The 27,288-nt window shown below is 33.1% G+C and overlaps 1 protein-coding gene across 1 annotated transcript in view; it reads right to left on the reverse strand.

Moving 5' to 3' along the window:
- Positions 1–13,226: 13,226 nt before the first annotated feature.
- LOC136034481 (tolloid-like protein 1) overlaps positions 13,227–27,288 on the reverse strand; it is a gene marked incomplete in the record, with an annotated part of 141,238 nt that continues 127,176 nt past the window's right edge. The window contains 1 exon segment of the mRNA XM_065715696.1: positions 13,227–13,424. Within this exon segment, the coding sequence (XP_065571768.1) occupies positions 13,284–13,424 (141 nt within the window).

Raw genomic sequence — 27,288 nt, forward strand, 5'->3', positions numbered from 1 at the left:
GTTTTTGCCTTTTTTTTAGTTTTTTCAGTTTTTTTTTTAGTTTTTTATTGGTTTTTACCTTTATAGTTTTTTTAGTTTTTTAGCTTTTTTATTTTTTTTTTAGTTTTTAGTTTTTTTTGTAGTTTTTGCCTTTTTTTAGTTTTTTCAGTTTTGACGTCACCTAATCCAGTTTTTTCAGGTGACGTCACCTGACACATCCATCCATACATCCACAGACAGACAACTTATTTTTATATATATAGATAAGTTGTCTGTGGATCTGTGGATCGTGGATCAGGTGACGTCACCTGAAAAAACTGGATCAGGTGACGTCAAAACTGAAAAAACTAAAAAAAGGCAAAAACTACAAAAAAAACTAAAAACTAATAAAAAAAATAAAAAAGCTAAAAAACTAAAAAAACTAAAAAAAGGCAAAAACTACAAAAAAAACTAAAAACTAATAAAAAAGCTAAAAAACTAAAAAAACTAAAAAAAAGGCAAAAACTACAAAAAAAACTAAAAACTAATAAAAAAAATAAAAAAGCTAAAAAACTAAAAAAACTAAAAAAAGGTAAAAAACTAAAAAAACTAAAAACTAAAAAAAACTAAATAAAAGGAAAAAACTGAAAAATAAGCTAAAATAAAGGTAAAAACCAATAAAAAACTAAAAAAAAAACTGAAAAAACTAAAAAAAGGAAAAAACTACAAAAAAACTAAAAACTAATTAAAAAAGTAAAAAACTAAAAAAACTAAAAAAACTAAAAAAACTAAAAAAAGGTAAAAAACTAAAAAAAATAAAAAATAAAAAAAAACTAAAAAAAAAGGAAAAAACTGAAAAATAAGCTAACATAAAGGTAAAAACCAATAAAAAACTAAAAAGAAAAAAAGGAAAAAACTAAAAAAAATTTTCATCTAAAAAACTAAAAAAAACTAAAAAAGGTAAAAACTAAAAGAACTAAAAAAGAAAAAAATAAATGACGACACTCAAAGAGAAAGCGACCAGGACAAAAGGAATGTTCGATTAGCAATCAACAAAGCACCGGGACACAGGGAGTATAAATGACGACCAGGACATAAGTAAAAAAAAAAATTAACAAAACTAAAAAGAAGGTAAAAACTACAAAAAAACTGAAAAGAAAAAAAAACTAAAAACTAATAAAAAAACTAAAAAATCTAAAAATCTAAATAAACTAAAAAAGAAAAAAAAAGGAAAAAAATAAAGGAGAAAAACAAAACTAAAAAACGAATGTATATACAGACCGGTACACCGGGATACAAATGACGACCGGGACACAGGGAATATAAATGACGACCGGGACACAGGGACACAACTACAACGGGGACACCGGGGGAAACAGGGGGATATAAATGACGACCGGGACTAAAAATAAGTTGTCTGTCTGTCTGTGGATGGATCAGGTGACGTCACCTGAAAAAACTGGATCAGGTGACGTCAAAACTGAAAAAACTAAAAAAAGGCAAAAACTTCAAAAAAAACTAAAAACTAATAAAAAAAATAAAAAAGCTAAAAAACTAAAAAAACTAAAAAAAGGTAAAAAACTAAAAAAACTAAAAACTAAAAAAACTAAATAAAAGGAAAAAACTGAAAAATAAGCTAAAATAAAGGTAAAAACCAATAAAAAACTAAAAAAAAACTGAAAAAACTAAAAAAAGGAAAAAACTACAAAAAAACTAAAAACTAATTAAAAAAGTAAAAAACTAAAAAAACTAAAAAAACTAAAAAAACTAAAAAAAGGTAAAAAACTAAAAAAAATAAAAAATAAAAAAAACTAAAAAAAAAGGAAAAAACTGAAAAATAAGCTAACATAAAGGTAAAAACCAATAAAAAACTAAAAAGAAAAAAAGGAAAAAACTAAAAAAAATTTTCATCTAAAAAACTAAAAAAAACTAAAAAAGGTAAAAACTAAAAGAACTAAAAAAGAAAAAAATAAATGACGACACTCAAAGAGAAAGCGACCAGGACAAAAGGAATGTTCGATTAGCAATCAACAAAGCACCGGGACACAGGGAGTATAAATGACGACCAGGACATAAGTACAAAATAAAAACTATCTATATATATAAAAATAAGTTGTCTGTGGATCTGTGGATCGTGGATCAGGTGACGTCACCTGAAAAAACTGGATCAGGTGACGTCAAAACTGAAAAAACTAAAAAAAGGCAAAAACTACAAAAAAAACTAAAAACTAATAAAAAAAATAAAAAAGCTAAAAAACTAAAAAAACTAAAAAAAGGCAAAAACTACAAAAAAAACTAAAAACTAATAAAAAAGCTAAAAAACTAAAAAAACTAAAAAAAAGGCAAAAACTACAAAAAAAACTAAAAACTAATAAAAAAAATAAAAAAGCTAAAAAACTAAAAAAACTAAAAAAAGGTAAAAAACTAAAAAAACTAAAAACTAAAAAAAAACTAAATAAAAGGAAAAAACTGAAAAATAAGCTAAAATAAAGGTAAAAACCAATAAAAAACTAAAAAAAAAACTGAAAAAACTAAAAAAAGGAAAAAACTACAAAAAAACTAAAAACTAATTAAAAAAGTAAAAAACTAAAAAAACTAAAAAAACTAAAAAAACTAAAAAAAGGTAAAAAACTAAAAAAAATAAAAAATAAAAAAAAACTAAAAAAAAGGAAAAAACTGAAAAATAAGCTAACATAAAGGTAAAAACCAATAAAAAACTAAAAAGAAAAAAAGGAAAAAACTAAAAAAAATTTTCATCTAAAAAACTAAAAAAAACTAAAAAAGGTAAAAACTAAAAGAACTAAAAAAGAAAAAAATAAATGACGACACTCAAAGAAAAAGCGACCAGGACAAAAGGAATGTTCGATTAGCAATCAACAAAGCACCGGGACACAGGGAGTATAAATGACGACCAGGACATAAGTAAAAAAAAAAACTAACAAAACTAAAAAGAAGGTAAAAACTGCAAAAAAACTAAAAAGAAAAAAAACTAAAAACTAATAAAAAAACTAAAAAATCTAAAAATCTAAATAAACTAAAAAAGAAAAAAAAAGGAAAAAAATAAAGGAGAAAAACAAAACTAAAAAACGAATGTATATACAGACCGGTACACCGGGATACAAATGACGACCGGGACACAGGGAATATAAATGACGACCGGGACACAGGGACACAACTACAACGGGGACACCGGGGGAAACAGGGGGATATAAATGACGACCGGGACTAAAAATAAGTTGTCTGTCTGTCTGTGGATGGATCAGGTGACGTCACCTGAAAAAACTGGATCAGGTGACGTCAAAACTGAAAAAACTAAAAAAAGGCAAAAACTTCAAAAAAAACTAAAAACTAATAAAAAAAATAAAAAAGCTAAAAAACTAAAAAAACTAAAAAAACTAAAAAAACTAAAAAAAGGCAAAAACTACAAAAAAAACTAAAAACTAATAAAAAAGCTAAAAAACTAAAAAAACTAAAAAAAGGCAAAAACTACAAAAAAAACTAAAAACTAATAAAAAAAATAAAAAAGCTAAAAAACTAAAAAAACTAAAAAAACTAAAAAAAGGTAAAAAACTAAAAAAACTAAAAACTAAAAAAAACTAAAAAAAAAGGAAAAAACTGAAAAATAAGCTAAAATAAAGGTAAAAATCAATAAAAAACTAAAAAAAAAACTGAAAAAACTAAAAAAAGGCAAAAACTACAAAAAAAACTAAAAACTAATAAAAAAAAGTAAAAAAGCTAAAAAACTAAAAAAACTAAAAAAACTAAAAAAAGGTAAAAAACTAAAAAAAATAAAAAATAAAAAAAAACTAAAAAAAAGGAAAAAACTGAAAAATAAGCTAAAATAAAGGTAAAAACCAATAAAAAACTAAAAAGAAAAAAAGGAAAAAACTAAAAAAAATTTTCATCTAAAAAACTAAAAAAAACTAAAAAAGGTAAAAACTAAAAGAACTAAAAAAGAAAAAATAAATGACGAAACTCAAAGAGAAAGCGACCAGGACAAAAGGAATGTTCGATTAGCAATCAACAAAGCACCGGGACACAGGGAGTATAAATGACGACCAGGACATAAGTAAAAAAAAAAACTATCTATATATATAAAAATAAGTTGTCTGTGGATCTGTGGATCGTGGATCAGGTGACGTCACCTGAAAAAACTGGATCAGGTGACGTCAAAACTGAAAAAACTAAAAAAAGGCAAAAACTACAAAAAAAACTAAAAACTAATAAAAAAAATAAAAAAGCTAAAAAACTAAAAAAACTAAAAAAAGGCAAAAACTACAAAAAAAACTAAAAACTAATAAAAAAGCTAAAAAACTAAAAAAACTAAAAAAAAGGCAAAAACTACAAAAAAAAACTAAAAACTAATAAAAAAAATAAAAAAGCTAAAAAACTAAAAAAACTAAAAAAACTAAAAAAAGGTAAAAAACTAAAAAAACTAAAAACTAAAAAAAACTAAAAAAAGGAAAAAACTGAAAAATAAGCTAAAATAAAGGTAAAAACCAATAAAAAACTAAAAAAAAAACTGAAAAAACTAAAAAAAGGCAAAAACTACAAAAAAACTAAAAACTAATAAAAAAAAGTAAAAAAGCTAAAAAACTAAAAAAACTAAAAAAACTAAAAAAACTAAAAAAAGGTAAAAAACTAAAAAAAATAAAAAATAAAAAAAAAAATAAAAAACAAGGAAAAAACTGAAAAATAAGCTAACATAAAGGTAAAAACCAATAAAAAACTAAAAAGAAAAAAAGGAAAAAACTAAAAAAAATTTTCATCTAAAAAACTAAAAAAAACTAAAAAAGGTAAAAACTAAAAGAACTAAAAAAGAAAAAAATAAATGACGACACTCAAAGAGAAAGCGACCAGGACAAAAGGAATGTTCGATTAGCAATCAACAAAGCACCGGGACACAGGGAGTATAAATGACGACCAGGACATAAGTAAAAAAAAAAATTAACAAAACTAAAAAGAAGGTAAAAACTACAAAAAAACTAAAAAGAAAAAAAAACTAAAAACTAATAAAAAAACTAAAAAATCTAAAAATCTAAATAAACTAAAAAAGAAAAAAAAAGGAAAAAAATAAAGGAGAAAAACAAAACTAAAAAACGAATGTATATACAGACCGGTACACCGGGATACAAATGACGACCGGGACACAGGGAATATAAATGACGACCGGGACACAGGGACACAACTACAACGGGGACACCGGGGGAAACAGGGGGATATAAATGACGACCGGGACAAAAAAACTAAAAAGAAAAAAAAACTAAAAACTAATAAAAAAACTAAAAAATCTAAAAATCTAAATAAGCTAAAAAAGAAAAAAAAAGGAAAAAAATAAAGGAGAAAAACAAAACTAAAAAACGAATGTATATACAGACCGGGACACCGGGATACAAATGACGACCGGGACACAGGGAATATAAATGACGACCGGGACACAGGGACACAACTACAACGGGGACACCGGGGGAAACAGGGGGATGTAAATGACGACCGGGACACCGGGACAGGGAATGGTCGATTAGCAATCACCATCAACAAAGCTCAAGGGCAATCATTAGAATCATGAGGTATAGATCTGAATACAGATTGTTTTCCCATGGACCATTATATGTTGCATGTTCAAGAGTCGGTAAACCTGACAATCTATTTATATGCAAAGACAATGGGACAGCAAAGAATGTTGTATATTCGCAAGTTTTACGTAGTTAAAACCATATATATATATATATATATATATATATATATATATATATATATATATATATATATATATATATATATATATATATATATATCTATATTCACAGGTGGGACATAGGGACACAACTACAATGGCGCGTAACTATTATGGCGCGTAACGACTTACGCGCGCGGGGGGGCCTGGGGGGGGCGCGAAGCGCCCCCACCAACTAGGTGTTGGGGTGGCGCGAAGCGCCACCCCAACAGCTAGTATAGATATATATCTTCTATGTATATAAAAATAAGTTGTCTGTCTGTGTGTCTTTCTGTGGATCAGGTGACGTCATGTTTCTGTGTTGACTGACGTCATGAAATTAGTTGTCGTCATTTTTGCTTTGACGGTGACGCTGAAATACCTGATAAAAATGTCGATAAGGGGTTACATGATATTATTGTAAAAAATATGATATATGGACCTTGCGGTGCACTGAACGAAAATTCACCATGCATGGCCAAAGGAAGGTGCACAAAGCAATATCCTCGACTTTTAGTATCAAACACAATTACTGGCAATGATGGTTACCCACAATATAGAAGAAGATCTACTGAAGATGGCGGTAAAACAGCAATAATAAAGAAGCGTAACGGTACCACCATCGAAGTAGATAACCAGTGGGTTGTTCCATATTCCCCATTATTATCAAAAACATTTAATGCAAACATAAACGTTGAATACTGTAACTCCGTAAAGGCAATCAAATACATATGTAAATACGTCAACAAAGGCAGTGACATGGCAGTTTTTGGCTTGCAGCCCGAAATCAAAGATTTCGATGAAATCGTACAATATCAGGCTGGAAGATACATAAGCAGTAATGAAGCTGTTTGGCGAATTCTTTCATTTCCGATACATGAACGTAGTCCAGCTGTTGTTCACTTAGCGGTACATTTACAGAATGGTCAACGTGTTTATTTCACGGAAACCAACGTGCAACAAAGAGTCCTGAATCCACCGGATACAACATTAACAGCTTTTTTTTCGCTTTGCAAAAATGATTCTTTTGCAAAAAAACTGCTGTATACTGAAGTGCCTTCGTATTACACGTGGAATACTAAAAATAAAGTATTTGAACATCGAAAACAAGGTAAGTCAGTCGACGGTCAACCTACCATCTTCAAAGATACCACGATAGGAAGACTCTACACCGTTCACCCCAATCAACATGAATGCTTCTTTCTACGCCTGCTTTTGGTGAATGTATCCGGTCCGACATCCTTTGAGTATTTGAGGACTGTAAATGGTACTATACATGACACTTACCGTAGTGCATGCCAAGCTCTGAATTTATTGGAGATAACAACGTTGGAGAAATTTTCTTTTTGGATGCGCCAGGAGGTACTGGTAAAACGTTTGTGATAAAACTGATTCTGGCATCAATTCGATCAAAAAATGATATAGCGTTGGCAATTGCGTCGTCCGGAATAGCCGCAACATTGCTGCCTGGTGGAAGAACTGCTCATTCCGCTTTGAAATTGCCTCTGAACTTGCATTCTACAAAAACTCCCACGTGCAATATTTCCAAATCATCTGGGATGGGTAAAGTATTGCAGCAATGCAAACTTATTATTTGGGATGAGTGCACAATGGCACACAAAAAATCGCTCGAAGCTCTGGATCAATGCTTGAAAGATTTGCGAGGGAAGTCGAAACCCTTTGGCAGCACATTAATATTGCTTGCGGGAGATTTCAGGCAAACATTACGTATAATACCTAGATCAACTCCTGCAGACGAAATGAATGCTTGCCTGAAAAATTCTAATTTATGGGCACACGTAAATACATTAAAATTAACTACAAATATGCGTGTCCGATTGCGAAACGATGACTCTGGTCAAACATTTTCAGATCAATTGCTGGCAATGGGAAACGGAAAGCTCCCAGTAGACTCAATTTCAGGACGTATACAACTACCTGCTGATTTCTGTAATTTAGTGACGTCCAAAAATGAATTGATTGAAAAAGTATTTCCGAATATTCTAAAAAATTATAAAAATAATAAATGGCTAAGTGAAAGAGCGATTCTCGCACCCAAAAATATAGACGTCCCCGAAATCAACAATATTGTTTTGACCAAGATTCGAGACCAGGCAGTCCTTTACAAGTCAGTCGACACAGTTTTGGAACCAAATGAAGGGGTTAATTATCCATCTGAATTTTTAAATTCCATAGATCTTTCAGGGTTTCCACCACACGTGCTACAACTAAAAATAGGCGTACCAATAATACTTTTAAGAAATATAAACCCACCAAACCTTTGCAATGGCACTCGACTTGCCGTAAAAAAAACAATGGAAAACCTAATAGAGGCCACAATCTTGACAGGGCCTTTTGAGGGTGAGGCTGTTCTTATTCCTCGCATTCCCATGATTCCAACGGATCTGCCTTTTCAATTTAAAAGATTGCAATTCCCAATTCGATTAGCATTTGCAATCACCATTAACAAAGCTCAAGGTCAATCATTAGTAAAATGTGGTATAGATCTTAATACTGATTGTTTTTCCCATGGACAATTGTACGTTGCATGTTCGAGGGTCAGTAAACCTGACAATCTATTTATATGCAGCGACAATTGGACAGCGAAGAATGTTGTATATTCGCAAGTTTTACGCAGTTAATTTGTATTTTGGAACCAAATGAAGCGGTTAATTATCCATCTGAATTTTTAAATTCCATAGATCCTTCAGGGTTTCCACCACACGTGCTACAACTAAAAATAGGCGTACCAATAATACTTTTAAGAAATATCAACCCACCAAAGCTTTGCAATGGCACGCGACTTGCCGTAAAAAAAACAATGGAAAACCTAATAGAGGCCACAATCTTGACAGGGCCTTATGAGGGTGAGGCTGTTCTTATTCCTCGCATTCCCATGATTCCAACGGATCTGCTTTTTCAATTTAAAAGATTGCAGTTACCAATTCGATTAGCATTTGCAACCACCATCAACAAACCTCAAGGGCAATCACTAGAAAAATGCGGTATAGATCTTAATACAGATTGCTTTACCAATGTAAAATTTTATGTTGCATCTTTGAGGGTGGGTAAACCTGACAATCTATTTATACGCACAGACAATGGGACAGCGAAGACTGTTGTATATTCACAAGTTTTACGTAGTTAATTTGTATTGTATCTATCTATCTATCTATCTATATAAAAACGAGTTGTGTGTATGCATGTTTGTTTGTTTGTAAAAAGAGCGTTTGCATATGACGTCATTATTAGTACATACGGCTTTGTATATGGACAGACAATGGGAAAGCCAAGAATGTTGTATATTCGCAATTTTTACGTAGTTTGAAACACATATATAAATCTATCTATATTCACAGGTGGGACACAGGGACACAACTACAATGGCGCGTAACTAATATGGCGCGTAACGACTTACGCGCACGGGGGGGCTTGGGGGGGGCGCGAAGTGCCCCACCAACTAGGTGTTGGGGTGGCGCGAAGCACCACCCCAACAGCTAGTATATATATATAAATAAGTTGTGTGTGTGTGTGTCGAGTGACGTCATGTTTGTGTGTCGACTGACGTCATGAAGTTAGTTGTCATCATGTTTGTTATGACAATGACGTTATTAAAGTTATCTAAGACATTCGTTCACGGAAAAATGTTTAATTGTAAAATGACTGAAGAACCTACAATGGCAACAGCCGAGGAAGCTGCTCAAAGAGTTTATGCCAAAAAACTTGCGGCTGATAGAGAAAGTAAGAAAAGAAAGCGTGCCGAGGAATCACAAGAACAGCAAGAATATACATCAAAAGAATCAGATTTCCATGCTGATTTGAAATATATGAGTTTCATCAAATTTAGTCTTTGTCATCAAAAGTTACGAGCCTGAAAAAATTTGCCTTATTTTAGAAAATAGGGGAAAACACCCCCTAAAATTCACAGAATCTTGAAAATCACAAAAATCACAGAAAATCACAGAATCTTGAAAATTCACGAAAATCACACCATCACATTCGGCGTATCAGAGAACACTATAGCAAAATTTTCAAGCTCCTATCTACAAAAATGTGGAATTTCGTATTTTTTGCCAGAAGACAAATCACGGGTGTGTGTTTGTTTTTTTTTTTGTTTTTTTTTCGAGGGGTCATCGTATCGACCAAGTGGTAGTAGAATGTCGCAAGAGGGCTCATTCTAACGGAAATGAAAAGTTCTAGTGCCTTTTTTAAGTGACCAAAAAAATTGGAGGGCAACTAGGCCACCTCCCACGCTAATTTTTTCTCTCAAGTCAACAAATCAAAATTTTGAGATTGCCATTGTGTTCCACATAGTCAAAAACCATAATAACTATGTCTTTGGGAATGACTTACTCCCCCATAGTCCCTGGGGGAGGGGCTGCATGTTACAAACTTCGACCAGTGTTTACATCTAATAATGGTTATTGGGAAGTGTACAGTCGTTTTCAGGGGATTTTTTTGGGGTTTTGGGGGTGGGGTTGAGGGGAGGGGGCTATGTGGGAGGATCTTTGCTTGGAGAAATATGTAATGGGAGAACAGAAATTCAATGAAAGAGGCCCAGGATTTTCTAAAATTACTATAAAAAAAAACAATGAAAAAATAAACATGGAAAAGTTTTTTCAATTTAAAGAAAAGAGTAGCATTGAAACTTAAAACGAACAGAGATTATTAAGCATATGAGGGGTTCTAAAAATACTTTAGCATAAAGAGCGAGGTACTTAGGAGGAGATAAATACCTCGCTCTTTATGATATAGTATTTTTAGTAATTTCAACTATTTATTCTACGGCCTTTCTGATTCAGGGGTCATTTTCAAAGAATTGGGACAAAACTTATGATTTAGCATAAAGAACGAGGTATTAACGAGGATTCAAACCCCCTCATATACATAATAAAAATTAAAGAATATAAAAGTTTGTTACGTAAGTTAATTCTTAAGTTACGTATATTTTTTATTAATAAAAACGTTCATTGAAAATTAAAATTTATAGTTGCCTTTTTATGTAACTGAAAAATTGCATGGCAACTAGGCCTCCTTCCCCACCCTTTATTTCTCAAAATCGTCTGATCAAAACTAAGAGAAAGCCATTTAGCCAAAAAAGGAATTAATATGCAAATTTCATTTTAATAATTTATGTGTGGAGAGCCAAATGAAACATGCATTAATTCAAAAACACTCAGAAATTACATAAAAAAAAAAGTTTTTTAACTGAAACTAAGGAGCGACATTAAAACTTAAAACGAACAGAAATTACTCCGTATATGAAATGGGTTGTCCCCTCGGCAATCCCTCGCTCTTTACGCTAAAGTTTAACTCTTTGCCACAATTCTGCTTTTTAAAACAATTAAAAGCTTTAGCGTAAAGAGCGAGGGATTGCAGAGGGGACAACCCATTTCATATACGGAGTAATTTCTGTTCGTTTTAAGTTTTAATGTCGCTCCTTACTTTCAGTTAAAAAACTAGTTTTTTTTAATGTAATAAAAACACTATTAGTTTTAATCCTCACATTGTAATGTAAGTTTATATATATATATATATATATATATATATATATATATATATATATATATATATATATATATATATATATATATATATATATATATATATATATATATATATATATATATATATATATATATATATATATATATATATATATATATATATATATATATATATATATAAATTTTTTCTCTCGTGTTGTGCTGAAGACGGCCCTTGGAAATGGGCCAAAATATCCGCTGAATTGAATTCTACTGTCTTGAAAAAAAATGTCCCTATTGTTTCTACTTTGTGTTTGTTTGATCTGAGCACCATGGTTTGGGGTACGTTTGGGGTTTTCTCCAGGCACCACTATACCTAAAAACTATTTTGGCTTTATAACTGCTTATTAAATAAAAAAAACAAGTTTTTTTAACTGAAAGTAAGGAGCGACATTAAAACTTAAAACGAACAGAAATTACCCCGTCTAAGAAAGGGGCTGCTCCCTCCTCAACGCCTTGCTCTTTGCACTAAAGTTTGACTCTTTCTCTCAACTCTACTTTTTAAAACAGTAAAAACTTTAGCGTAAAGAGCAGGGCGTTGAAGAAGGAGCAGCCCCTTTCATATACGGGGTAATTTCTGTTCGTTTTAAGTTTTAATGTCACTCCTTACTTTCAGTTAAAAAAACTTGTTTTTTGATTTAATTTCTGAACGTTTTTTAGATTTCGGCTCTCCATGTTTTGATTTCGGCTCTCCGCAGATGAATAATTAAAGCAAAATTTGCATATTTATTTATTTGGCTAAATGGCTTTCCCATAGTTTTGATCGAATGATTTTGTTAAAAAAGGAGGGGAAGGAGGCCCAGTTGCTCTCCGATTTTTTGGGTACTTAAAAAGGCAACTAGAACTTTTAGTTTTTACGAACGTTTTCATTAGTAAAAGATATACGTAACTTACGAATTAGGTTACGTAACAAACTTCTATGTTTGTATGTTTTTATTACGTTCGCCCACCCGTCAATACCTCGTCAATAAATCTTTGCATTAAAGCTTAAATTTTGTCCCCTGAATCACAAAGGCTGTAGAATAAATAGTTGAAATTACTAAAAATCCTTTAGCGTAAAGAGTGAGGTATTAAAAGGAGGCGAACCCCTTTTATGCGTAATATTTTCTGTTCGTTTTAAGTTTGAATGCTACTCCATACTTCCAGTTGAAAAAAAAAACTTTTTCATATTTATTTTCTCATTGTTTTTTTTTAAATAATGCTAGAAAATTTTGCGCCCCCTTTATGGAAATCTTCTTCCCCCATGACAAATTCCTCCACATAGCACCCTCTTCTTAACCCCCCTCCCAACCAAAAACTCCCCCTGAAAACGTCTCTACATTTCCCAATAACCATTAATATATGCAAACACTGGTCAAAATTTGCAACTTGCAGCCCCTCCCATGGGGACTGTGGGAGAGTAAGTTGTCCCCAAAGACATAGTTATAAGGTTTTTCGACAATGCTGAATAGAATGGCTATCTCAGAATTTCAATCCAACTACTGTGTGAAAAAAATGAATGTGGGAGGGGGCCTAGGTACCCTCCGATTTTTTCGGTCACTTAAAAAGGGCCCTAGAACTTTTCATTTTCGTTCGAATGAGCCCTCTCGTAAAATTCTAGGACCACTGGGTCGATACGATCACCCGTGGGAAAAAAAAAACAACAAAAAAAACAAATAAACACGCATCCGCGACTTGTCTTCTGGCAAAAAATACAAAATTCCACATTTTTGTAGATAGGATCTTGGAACTTGTACAATAGGGTTCTTTGATACGCCAAATCCGATGGTGTGATTTTCATTAAGATTCTATGACTTTTAGGGGGTGTTTCACCCTATTTTCTAAAATAGGGCAGATTTTCTCAGGCTCGTAACTTTTGATGGGTAAGACTAAACTTGATGAAAATTATATATTTAAAATCCGCATTAAAATGCGATTCTTTTGATGTAACTATTGGTGTCAAAATTCCGTTATTTAGAGTTTTGGTTACTATTGAGCCGGGTCGCTCCTTACTACAGTTCGTTACCACGAACTGTTTGATAACCACGAATTCTTTATGTGGAGAATAGAAAACATGGAATAACTTACCTAAGACATTGGGCAGCCGTTACGATCCATCTTTTGTTTAATATTGTGCCTCCACACAAGTAATATCTGCATGTATCAGGACATTTCGTGGTTGAGGGTAAACCTTCACATCTGCATCCGATACGTATGATCTCAGCCTAAATTAAAAGAAAATTGAACAATAAATAAGATTTTATCAATAAATGATTGAAGATAAGAAAAAATCTAGGTGACTATCACTTACCGCTTATACTACTACAATTTATGGCAAGCTGAATAAATAATTTTGACTTAAAACAACGACAGCTTAACCTACAGTCTATTGAAATTCAGGAAATGTATCCTACTGAAGAGAAAAAACAGTAAATTTGAATAAACCTACAGTTTTAATACAAAAAAATATATCTTATTTCTTATTGGTTTAATGTTGATCGTATTTGGAAACAATCACCGTTACCCTGAAAACTGCCAAAACTTAGCATTTCTTTTGGAAAAACAAGATGATGAAGCAGTTTTTATGAAAAGGTATCATTCTGAAGTTGTAAAGCGATAGTTTTAGTGATTTTACAGAACCTTTTCCATATAGACAAAAAGGACAACCCCATCTACAATAAATTTCTCCAGAACAATTAGAATCACTATTTCAGTCACAATGATATGAATCTTATCTTAAAAATAGTCCGTTTTGAGTGCTCTCTTGTCTCTATGGTTTTGCACTTGCTATCCCTGAAAGATATTTCACTTCCATCGACTTTCTGAATTAAAACTGGATAACAATGCGTAACCTCCTTGAAGTGACTTAGGTCTCCTACCAGTTGCTGTTTAAAGTTGAGTTACATCCACCTTGGTATAAAGCCAAGATCTTTTTGTGGTTAGGACCAAGGAAACGATTTTGATAATTTAATGGTAATAAGAACTTTCTGGGAGTTTGTTAAAAGGGAGGCTCAGAATGGATGGGAATGGAGGAAAAGCGTGGGCAGCTACTTCAACCTCAGTCAAATTGGTGATGGGGGGAGTTGTTATTAGTACTTGTAGTAGGCGTAGTAGTAGTAATTTTGAATGATTAAAATCAGTTCCCAAAAATAATTTCTTATATTCTGTCTTAACATTAAACTTAGTTTTATTCTCTTTTTTCGTCTCTGCAAGTAAGGAGCGACATTTAAACTTAAAAAGAACAGAAATTATTCCTATAAGAAAGGGGTTGTCCCCTCCTCAACTCCCTGCTCTTGACGATAAACTTCACTCTTTCTCACTACTCAACTTTTTAAAACAATACAAAACTTTAGCGTAAAGAGCTTGGCGTTGAGGAGGGAACACCCCCTTTCATATCCGGAATAATTTCTGTTCGGTGTAAGTTTTAATATCTCTCCTTACTTTCAGAAAAAAAATAGTTTCTTTTTAATTTAATTTCTGAATGTTTTTGAATTAATGTATTTTTTGATTTTGGCTCACTGCACATGAATAAGCAAAACAAAATTTGCATATTAATCTTTTTTCTAAATGGCTTTCTCATTCTTTTGATTGGAAGACTTTGAGAAAAAAAGGAGCAGGGGAGTAGGCCTAGCTACCCTCCAATTTCTGGGTTACTTAAAAAGGCAACTAGAACTTTTAATTTTATGGACGTTTTTATTAGTAAAACTAGGCGTAACTTACGAATTAACTTACGTAACAAAATTCGTAATTCGTATGTTTTTATGACATATATGAGGGAGTTTGCCCCCTCGTCAATACCTCGCTCTTTACACTAAAGCTAAAATTTCGTCCCCACTCTTTAAGAATGACCCCTGAATTACAAAGGCCGTAGAATAAATAGTTGAAATTAATAAAATTACTTTAGCACAAAGAGCGAGGTATTTGGAGGAAGTGAACCTCTCATATGCGTCGTAATTTCTGCTCGTTTTAAGTTTTAATGCTGCTTCTTACTTTCAGTTGAAAAAAACTTTTTCATATTTATTTTTTCATTGTTCTTTAAAAAAATGCTAAGAAATGCTGCTCCCCTTCCATGGAAATTCTCTTCCCCCAATACAGATTCCTCCATGGAAAGTTTCCCCCACATAACCCCCTCCGCTCGACCACTCCTCCCCCAACCAAAAAAATCACCTTGAAACTGTCCGTGAACTTCCCAATACCAATTACTATGTGTAAATACCTGTCAAAGTTTGTAACTTGCAGCCCCTCCAACGGGGACTGTAGGAGAGTAAGTCGTCTCCAAAGACATACTTTTTAGGTTTTTTGACTATGCTGAATAAAATGCCCGACTATGAATTTTATCCGGTGACTTTTGAAAAAAAGTGAGCGTTGGAGGGGGTCTAGGTCCCCTCTAATTTTTTTGGTCACTTTAAAAGGGCAATAGAAGTTTTAATTTCTGTTAGAATAAGCCCTCTCGTAACATTCTAGGAATAATGGATCGATACGATCACCCCTGGGAAAGAAACAAAATAAGAGCTAAGAGCTCATATGGCACTTGTGACGAGGTCGGAAGAGCCAAGAGCCAAGAACTCATGTAGTATGAGCTCTAGCAAAAATTCTAAGAATCAATAGATTGATTTAAAAGGAAAATCAGAAGCTTAATGCCGGTCGGGATTTAAAATAAGATCTCTGAGACATGAGGTCCTTCTAAATATAAAAATTCTTTAAGATCCGATCCCCCACTCGTAAGCTAAAAATACCTCGTTTTTTCTAATTTTTACTCCCCCTTCAGCCCCTGATGGTTTAATCGGGGAAAACAACATTATCAAGTCAATTTATACAGTTCCCTGACACGCCAACCAATTTTCATCGTCCTAGCACGTCCAGAAGCACCGAACTCGCCAAAGCACTGGACCCCCCTAATTGCCCCAAAGAGATCGGATCCAGTCCGGTTACGTCAATCGAGTATCTACGATATTTGCTTATTGTACCCACCAAGTTTTATCCCGATCTCTCCATTCTAAGCGTTTTCCGGTTTCCCCCTCCAACTCCTCCCAACGTCACCAGATCTGGTCGGAATTTAAAATAAGAGCTCTGGGACATGAGTTTCTTCTAAATATAAAATGTCATTAAGATCCGGTCAGCCGTTCTTAAGTTAAAAATAACCCAATTTTTCTTATTTTTCGAATTAACCATCCCTCCCTAAACCCCCACAAAAAGAGCAGATTCAGTCCGGTTATGTCAATCACGTATATAGGACTTGTGCTTATTCTTATCACCAAGTTTCATCCCGATCTCTCCACTCTAAGCGTTTTCCAAGATTTTCCGTTTCCCCCTCCAACTCTCCCAATATCACCACGTACGGTTGGGGTTCAAACTAAGAGCTCTGAGAAACAAGGTCCTTCTAAATATCAAATTTTATTAAGATACGATCATCCATTCGTAAGTTATAATATCTCATTTTTTTTAATTTTTTCTCTCCCTCCAGCCCCTCAGATGGTCGAATCGGGGAAACGACTGTTATCAATTCAATTTGTGCAGGTCCCTGACACGCCTACTAGTCTTCATCGCCTTAGCACGTCAAGAAAAACTGAACTCGCCAAAGTACAGGAAATCCCCCAAACTCCCCCAAAGATAGCGGATCCATTCCAATTATGTAAATCACGTATCTAGAACTTGTGCTTATTCTTCCCATCAAGTTTCATCACGATCTCTCCATTCTAAGTATTTTCCAAGATTTCCGGTTTCCTAGATTTCTCTCTCTCCCCCCCCCCTCCTACACCCTATGTCCTTGGATCCAATTCAAATTGCAAATAGACCATTTGAGACATAAGATCCTTCTATATATCAAGTTTCATTAAGATCGGATCACCCATTTGTAAGGTAAAGATACCTGAATTTTCACGTTTTCCAAGAATCCCAGTTTCCCCGTTCCCCGTATTGTTATCGGATCTGATCGAGATTTAGAATGAGAACTCTAAAGCACAAGATTATTATACATGTCAAACTTTCATTAAGATCTGATCACCTGTTCGTAAGTTAAAAATACCTCATTTTTTCCAATTTTTCCGAATTACTTCCCCCCCACTCCACTAAAGAGAGCAGATCCAGTCCGATTATCTCAGTCACGTACCTTGGACTATTTCGAAATTAATCTGTTCTGGTATCTGATACGCCTACCAAATTTCATCGTCCTAGCTTATCTGGAAGCGCCTAAACTAGTAAAACCGGGACAGACAGACATACTGACAGACAGACCGACAGACAGACCGTCAGACCAACATAATTTGCGATCACTATATGTCACTTGGTAGATACCAAGTGCCATACAAAAAAAAAAAAATAAACACGCATCCGTGATCTGTCTGGTGGCAAAAAATACAAAATTCCACATTTTTTTAAATAGGAGCTTGAATTTCTACTGTAGGGTTCTCTGATACGCTGAATCTGATGGTGTCATTTATTGAGATTCTAAGACTTTTAAGGGGTGTTTCCTCCTATTTTCTAAAATAAAACAAATTTTCTCAGGCTTATAACTTTTGATGGGTAAGACTAAACTTGATGAAACTTGTATATTTAAAATCAGCATTAAAACACAATTTTTTTGATGTAACTATTGGTATCGAAATTCTGTTTTTTAGAGTTTTGGTTAATATTGAACCGGGTCACTCCTTACTATAGTTCTTGGTCACAAACTGTTTGATTGAACTCAATGTCTGTATCTCGTGGTTCACCATCATTAGCATTATTAATATTCACATACGCTTTTCTTTTCATCATTTTATCTTTAAATTCATTTGAAATATTATCTGTCAAAGCCAATTTTCTTACTTATTATTTGAACATCTATCATTCCCTTATATTTACATAGGTAACACTTGAAGTATATAAATAAGATATGGTTTATTTTATTGCCTCTTATTAAATTACTGTTGCATAGATTGCAGTCCGATAAGTTGATAAAATGTGTTTTATAACATTGGTTCAGCAGTATGACTGATTTGGTTTTGACTTGTTCCGAATTCTACTCCCTAGAAGATGGTAATATGATGAACTTATCGGAAACGTGTTCCAGTCAGCATTAGTAAGAGGATGTTCTTCGTTATCAGCATTTAGTGTTATATTTGCATTATATTTGAATACTATCATATGGGGAAGTGTTACTCTTCCACCTCTACCGTAGCAGCGGTTGAATCGTTTCAACACTCTAAAAAAAATATTTCTTACCTTCATGACAATACAGATATTTATTTCCAAAAAGATCTCCATTACTTCTTATTTCTTAGTTCAAATATTCATCTTTGAGTGCATTCAATACTACGATAACTCTTATCATGTTTAGACTCTTCCTTGAGACAATTCATGTTCACTGTGTGTTTACAAACTAACTCACACTCAGCGAAAAATATATTATTTTTACTTCAGGTGTCCGTCTTAGGCACTCCCCCGAAGATTCTTTGAGAAGCTGGGATGTAATGAGTAAATTTACTTTTTCATATTAATTTTGGCCTAGCTTTTCGATGAAATTATGTCATGGTTTAGAAACAAATGATTCTTCATAATCTCATTTTATAGTCAGAGTAATATGAGCTAAGGGGTGATGATATACCTATCCTAGGGTCTTAGGAAAAAAGTTAAACATATTTATTGATAAAAAAACATTTATACATAAAATAATAAAATTAGGAATTTATTATATAAATACAAAAAAAGTAAAAAGCCTAATATAATGTTATTAAAGAAACTAAATGAAAAATTAGTACACTACAAAAAGTTAAATTCATTATGCTAAAACATTAATCAAAGAAAAAATAATCATTTTCTTTAAAAAGCCCAATTTACCCTTTTCCTCACCATCTTGCTGAATTCGGGTGCCAATCAGTTAGGACGGGTCTCCAACCAGCAGGTAGCAACTGTAGGGAAGTTCATCTAGCACCCATCAGCTCTTATATAGAAAACAAGAGGTTAAAATATATTTTTTAAAGAATGACTAAGAATTATGTGTTTTTAACCCTCAGTATAGCTTCATCGAGATAATAAATCAGATCAGTAAAAATTACTCATCGAATCCTCAACTTTATAAAGAATCAATTGGCAAACGCCTAAAACGGGTACCTGGAGTGAAAAGTATATGTTCTTAGTGGAGAGTAAGTTCGTTTGTAAAGACCAGAAGAACGGTGAATATGAATTGTCCCAAGAAGGAGTGTGTCCGAGAAATGAATTGTCCCAAGAAATCGAAGAATTAGTTGCACTCATCAACCAATTTAGCTAGAAAACAAGTAGTAATGGAGTCCTTATTGGAAATGCATGTGTACACTTTCATTAAGGTATAAAACTAAATTTCTTCGGAGTACTGAAACGATTCATATATTATTATAGTGGATACGAGAGTGTTACATTTCCAGAGATAATAGATGTCAAAGGTAAAAGAAATATAAGACTAATAGTTGATGATAAAGGCAAAATTCTTATTATTGCTCGTTGTAACACGTTACCGATTGTTAAATCACATCGTCATCTTTCTGGCATTATCATTTCACATAGAGTAAAACAAAGACTTCTGTACCAATATCAAAAAGTATATTTTAAGTATGTTTCAGAGCTTTAGCTCGTATAATAGTAACGTAGTAAATGACAACGGAATCGTAAATAAACTAAAAAGAGAATCGCAATTAATAGTTGTAATGGATATGAAGATGAATTGGTGAAAAGAAAAGTACCAGCGAACATTAATAGTACTAATGGTCGTAAATAGAGAGCGACAGTCATCGAACCTAATAATGGCAATATTGAGACACCTATTGAGTTTGTGGATGAAATCACAATACAAGTCGTGTATGACCCAAAATTGAATAATGGACACATTACTGGATACGAATTAAAAGAAGGGAAACAGTGTCATGTCAAGAGAGAACATGACCAATTATTTTATGATAAGAATTCAAAACATTGAAATGAATACATGAAGAAAGTTTGTGTAGACAATAAGGCCATCATATCATTGAATGCTGTCAAGATGAGTATCTGAACAAAGAAATAAGCAGCATTGAAGGCATTATTGGAAATAAATGTGTGCATTCTATTAATGGTGAGAAAATAATTTCTTCGGAGTTTCCAAGAATTTCAACCAGTAGAATGGTGGATATGAGTAACATAAGAGTAACATTAGATAAGAGTAGGATGAGAGTAACATTTCCAGAGAGGTTAGTGCTCAAAGGTAATACAATCTAAAAGTAAAAATTGACGAAGAGGGCAAACTAATTTCTGAATATACTAACACATTATTGATTGATAAATTCTATTGGAAATTGTTTTCGCGTATTAGCATTCAAGAAAAGGCAAGAACCAGCTTGGTTTATTAAGTTGAAACTTTCAAAGCATACTATGGAAGATACTATGGAGGTCTTGAGGGGGTCCTGAACAAAACTGAAAAACTATTTGTATAAGGAGACTATCAAAAGAGCGCATCAGCTGTATCTCATCAAGGTTATCAAAATATATCAGGTTGCGAGACATACAAGGTTGAGTATTTTGGGACAGAGATAAGGTATAAAATCGAAACGGAGTAGGTGTTTTTAGGTAGTCAAAATGATATAGATACAATGTATTAGCAACAGAATAGGTATTAAGTTTTATTTTTCCATGAAAATGGAGGTATAAAACTAAATCAAGATGTATTACATATATCCAAATTTTAAAAAAGGCGTACATGTATACTTTAAAAGCGTAGTACAAAAAACCGTTCTATTCGTAAAAAAACTTCTTTTACTTATATTAGCTTAAATAATAATATAAAACAAGATTTATAAGGAAGAGCAACTTGGCGGATAGAGCAATCATGCCTCTTTGATACTTTTTTACCCTCCAATATTTCTGATCATTAATGATTGAAATTAAAAGGAAAAATGTGTTCAAGGTAGTCCAAAAATCTGATCACTATATCTAAATGTTGCCAAGCCCCCTAAAACTCATGAGTCAAAGATTCTAAATTATGCAATTTCCAGATTAATTACATGTAGTACTGTATATGCTGGCTTAATTGAGACGTTTCACTTTTCCAGAATGAAAGAGAGAAATAAGTGAAACTTTCAAATTTACTACAATTACTACTTCCACTCGTACTATTGAATTAAATTAAAATGAAGTAGGCACTTTTAGGTGGTGGATATAACATAGATAAAAATATTTTAGCAACAGAATAGGTATTAAGTTTCATTTTTCCAGGAAAATGGATGCATAAAACTAAATCATGATGTGTTAAATGTATCCATGCATTTAAAGAGTCGGACATTATTCATAATTGTTAAAAAAAAATTATTGAACCTACTAAAGTCAGATTTTTACAGAAGAGAACAGAGTTTTTTCAATTTTTGTTTTCTTAGCTAATAAACTGACAGTACCAAATGAAAAGAACAAAATTATTTCTAATAAAAAAACATTTTTATATGAAAAACCTTCTTTTAAGTAAACTAGTTTAAAAATACTATAAAAGATGATTAAAAAAAAATATTAACTGGGAGGATAGAGCAACCATTCCTATTTGTTGCCATTAGACCCTCCATTTTTCCCTCTAAGTAATAATTGAAATTAAAAAAAAAAGTGTTCAAGGTAGTCCAAAAATCTGATAACTATATCTCCATGATGACAAGCCCCCTAAAACTCGCGAGGCAAAGATTATTAAATACGATTTATAGATCAAACAGTTCGTGGTAACGAACTGTAGTAAGGAGCGACCCGGCTCAATAGTTAACGAAACTCAAATAAACCTAATTTCGATGCTAAAAGATACATCAAAAGAATCGGATTTTTATGCTGATTTTACATATATAAGTTTCATCAAATTTAATCTTTGTCATCAAAAGTTACAAGCCTGAGAAAATTTGCCTTATTTTGGAAAATAGTGGGTAACACCCCGTAAAAGTCATAGGATCTTAACAAAAATCACACCATCACATTCAGCGTATCAGGAGAACCCTATAGAAAAATTTCTAGGTCTAATCTACAAAAATGTGGAATTTCATATTTTTTGCCAGAAGACAAATCACGGGTGCGTGTTTATTTGTTTGTTTGTTTTTTTTTCCCAGGGGTCATCGTATCGACCAAGTGGTCCTAGAGTGTTGCAAGAGGGCTCATTCTAACGGAAAAAAAAGTTCTAGTGCCCTCTTTAAGTGACCAAAAAATTGGAGGGCACTTAAGGCCCCTCCCACGCTCAATTTTTCCCAAAGTCAACGGATCAAAATTTGAGATAGCCATTTTGTTTCGCATAGTCGAAAACCATATTAACTATGTCTTTGAGGATGACTTACCCCCCACAGTCCCTGGGGAAGGGGCTGTAATTTACAAACGTTGACCAATGTTTACATACAGTAATGGTTACTGGAAAGTGTACCGACGTTATCAGGAGGATTTTTTTGGTTTGGGTGTGGGGTTCAGGGGAGGGGGCTATATGGGAGGATCTTTCCTTGGAGGAATATTTCATGGGGAAAGAGAAATTCAATGAAAAGGGCGCAGGATTTTCTAGCATTACTATTAAAAAAAATAAAAAAACAATGAAAATATAAACATGGAAAAGTTTTTTCAATTGAAAGTAAGGAGAAGCATTAAAACTTAAAACAAACAGAGATTATTACGCATTTGAGGGGTTCTAAAAATACTTTAGCATAAAGAGCGAGGTATTTAGGAGGAAATAAATACTTCGCTCTTTATGCTAAAAAATTTTAAAGTAATTTCAACTATTTATTCTACGGCCTTTCTGATTCAGGGGTCATTCTTAAAGAATTGGGACAAAACAAGATTTAGTGTGAAGAGTGAGGTACTAACGAGGGGATCAACCCCCTCATATATATAATCAAAAATATAAGAATATAAAAATTTGTTACGTAAGTTAATTCTTAAGTTACGTATATTTTTTACTAATAAGAACGTTCGTTAAAAATTAAAAGATCTAGTTGCCTTTTATGTAACCAAAAAATTGGAGGGCAACTAGGCCTCCTTCCCCATCCCTTATTTCTCGAAATCATCTGATCAAAACTAAGAAAAAGCCATTTAGCCAACAAAAGAATTAATATGCAAATTTCATTTTAATAATTTATGCACGGAGAGCCAAAATCAAACATGCATTAATTCAAAAACTTTCATAAATTAAATAAAAAACAAGTCTTTTCAAATGAAAGTAAGGAGCGACATTAAAACTTAAAACGAACAAAAATTACTCTGTATATGAAAGAGGCTTTTCCCCCTCGACACCCCGCTCCTTGCGCTAAAGTTTGATTCTTTCTCGCAACTCTAATTTTTAAAACAATAAAAAACTTTAGCGTAAAGAGCGGGGTGTCGAGGAGGAAAGGCCCTTTTCATATACAGAGTAATTTCTGTTCGGTTTAAGTTTTGATGTCGCTCCTTACTTTCATTTCAAAAAACTTGTTTTTTTTTAATTTAATTACTTACATGAAGCATTGCCTTTAGGACCAGGAACGGGTGTTAGGTCTTAGGTGTGGCTGAAATAAACTGGGATTATTAAGGTAAAAGTTCAAAACGTTTCGACTATTTTAAACAGCACGTCTAATTATAGTCGAATTTATTTTTGGAAGGTTTTGTTAAAAGGGCCGCAAGAGGGATACTGGTAATCATAAATAGGTTTCAATATAATAAAGTCTTATGATTTAAATTTTTAGTTGAATAATAGTCTCCAAAGTTTCTATAACAACTCCTTTAATGACGAAAAAATGAAAACTTTCGTTTTTTTGCTAATTAAAAAAATGTTCGACAAAACGAATTTTTCCAAGTAATTTAAGTTTTCCAGAACTGCAGCCAACTATTCGTTCAAGATTAGAACTACAATAAATCATTCTCAATAAATAAATGAAACCCAAAAAGAACAGAAATAAAACTTTATAGCGAAGTTAAACTAAAAACAAGGAACTTCTTTGACAAAATTTTGTCAATCGTACCTGAGCTTAATTAAATTTATAAATAAGTTTGACTCTTTCTCTCAACTCTACTTTATAAAACAGGAAAAACTTTAGCGTAAAGAACAGGGCGTTGAGGAGGGAACAGCCCCTTTCATATACGGGGTAATTTCTGTTCATTTTAAGTAAAAGCGTTAAGAGTTAAAGCTCCTTACTTTCAGTTAAAAAAACTTGTTTTTTTTATTTAATTTCTGAACGTTTTCGAGTTAATCCATGTTTTGATATATTTTTTTGGGGCTAAATGGCTTTCTCATAGCTTTGATCGAACGATTTTGAGAAAAAAGGAGTGGGGTAGGAGGCCCAGCTGCTCACCAATTTTTTGGCTGTTAAAAAAGGCAACTAGAACGTTTAGTTTTTTACGAACGTTTTCATTAGTAAAAGATATACGTAACTTACGAATTACCTTACGTAGCAAACTTCTATATTTGTATATTTTTATTAAGTATGTGATAGGGTTTGCTCTTTTGTCAATACTTCGCTCTTTAAACTAAAGCTTGATGTATGTCCCAATTCTTTAATAATGACCCCTGAATCACAAAGGCCGTAGAATAAATAGTTGAAATTACTAAAAACAGTTTAGCGTAAAGAGTGAGATATTAGGAGAAGATGAGCCCCTTAAATGCGTAATATTTTCTGTTCGTTATAAGTTTTATTGCTGCTCCTTACTTTCAGTTGAAAAAACTTTTTCATATTTATTTTTTCATTGTTTTTTTTAATAATGCTAGAAAATCCTGCGCCCCCTTAATCGAAATTTTCTTCCCCCATGACAAATTCATCCATGGAAAGTCTCCCCCATATAAACACCTCTTCTCAACCCCTCCTCCCAACCAAAAAATCCTCCTGAAAATATCTGTACAATTCCCAATAACAATTACTATGTGCAAACAGTGGTCAAAGTTTGTAACTTGCAGCCGCTCCCACGGGGACGGTGGGGGAGTAAGTCGTCCCCAAAGACATATTTATAAGATTTTTTGACTATGTTGAATAAAATTGCTATCTCAGAATTTTGATCTGACAACCTTGAGAAAATGAGCATGGGAGGGGGCCTAGTTGCCCTCCAATTTTTTTGGTCACTTAAAAAGGGCACTAGAACTTTTCATTTTCGTTTGAATGAGCCCTCTCGCAAAATTTTAGGACCACTGGGTCGGTACTATCACCCCTGGAAAAATAATAATACTAAATAAACACGCATCCGTGATCTGTCTTCTGGCAAAAAATACAAAATTCCACATTTTTGTAGATGAAACTTGTACAGTAGGGATCTCTGATACGCTGAAACTCGTAACTTTTGATAGATAAGACTAAACGTGATGAAACTTAATATTTAAAATCAGCATTATTACTATTGGATCGTGAACAAAGTTACAGTACGAGTGATCTATTGTCGTATGTACAAAATAACATTTCCAAGTTAACGTCGGAACAAAAAGACATTTATGATACGATAATGCATTGTGTCGATAACAACGTTGGATTAATTTTCTTTTTGGATGCGCCAGGAGGTACTGGTAAAACGTTTGTGATAAAACTGATTCTGGTATCAATTCGATCAAAAAATGATATAGCGTTGGCAATTGCGTCGTCCGGAATAGCCGCAACATTGCTGCCTGGTGGAAGATTTGCTCATTCCGCTTTGAAATTGCCTCTGAATTTGCATTCTACAGAAACTCCCACGTGCAATATTTCCAAATCATCTGGGATGGGTAAAATGTTGCAGCAATGCAAACTTATTATTTGGGATGAGTGCACAATGGCACACAAAAAATCGCTCGAGGCTCTGGATCAATGCTTGAAAGATTTGCGAGGGAAGTCGAAACCCTTTGGCAGCACATTAATATTGCTTGCGGGAGATTTCAGGCAAACATTACCTATAATACCTAGATCAACTCCTGCAGACGAAATGAATGCTTGCCTGAAAAATTTCAATTTATGGGCACACGTAAAAACATTAAAATTAACTACAAATATGCGTGTCCGATTGCAAAACGATGACTCTGGTCAAACATTTTCAGATCAATTGCTGGCAATTGGAAACGGAAAGCTCCCAGTAGACTCAATTTCAGGACGTATACAACTACCTGCTGATTTCTGTAATTTAGTGACGTCCAAAAATGAATTGATTGAAAAAGTATTTCCGAATATTCTAAAAAATTATAAAAATAATAAATGGCTAAGTGAAAGAGCGATTCTCGCACCCAAAAATATAGACGTCCACGAAATCAAAAATATTGTTTTGACCAAGATTCGAGACCAGGCAGTCCTTTACAAGTCAGTCGACACAGTTTTGGAACCAAATGAAGCGGTTAATTATCCATCTGAATTTTTAAATTCCGTGGATCTTTCAGGGTTTCCACCACACGTGCTACAACTAAAAATAGGCGTACCAATAATACTTTTAAGAAATATCAACCCACCAAAGCTTTGCAATGGCACGCGACTTGCCGTAAAAAAAAACAATGGAAAACCTAATAGAGGCCACAATCTTGACAGGGCCTTTTGAGGGTGAGGCTGTTCTTATTCCTCGCATTCTCATGATTCCAACGGATCTGCCTTTTCAATTTAAAAGATTGCAATTCCCAATTCGATTAGCATTTGCAATCACCATTAGCAAAGCTCATGGTCAATCATTAGAAAAATGTGGTATAGATCTTAATACTGATTGTTTTTCCCATGGACAATTGTACGTTGCATGTTCGAGGGTCGGTAAACCTGACAATCTATTTATATGCAGCGACAATTGGACAGCGAAGAATGTTGTATATTCGCAAGTTTTATGCAGTTAATTTGTATTGTATCTATCTATCTATCTATCTATCTATATAAAAACGAGTTGTGTGTATGCATGTTTGTTTGTTTGTAAAAAGAGCGTTTGCATATGACGTCATTATTAGTATATAAGGCTTTGTATATGCACAGACAATGGGAAAGCCAAGAATGTTGTATATTCGCAATTTTTACGTAGTTTGAAACACATATATAAATCTATCTATATTCACAGGTGGGACACAGGGACACAACTACAATGGTGCGTAACTAATATGGCGCGTAACGACTTACGCGCACGGGGGGGCTTAGGGGGGCGCAAAGCGCCCCATCAACTAGGTGTTGGGGTGGCGCGAAGTGCCACCCCAACAGCTAGTATATAGTT

Source organism: Artemia franciscana, chromosome 13, assembly GCF_032884065.1.
Source record: "Artemia franciscana chromosome 13, ASM3288406v1, whole genome shotgun sequence".
NCBI classification, from domain to species: domain Eukaryota; kingdom Metazoa; phylum Arthropoda; class Branchiopoda; order Anostraca; family Artemiidae; genus Artemia; species Artemia franciscana.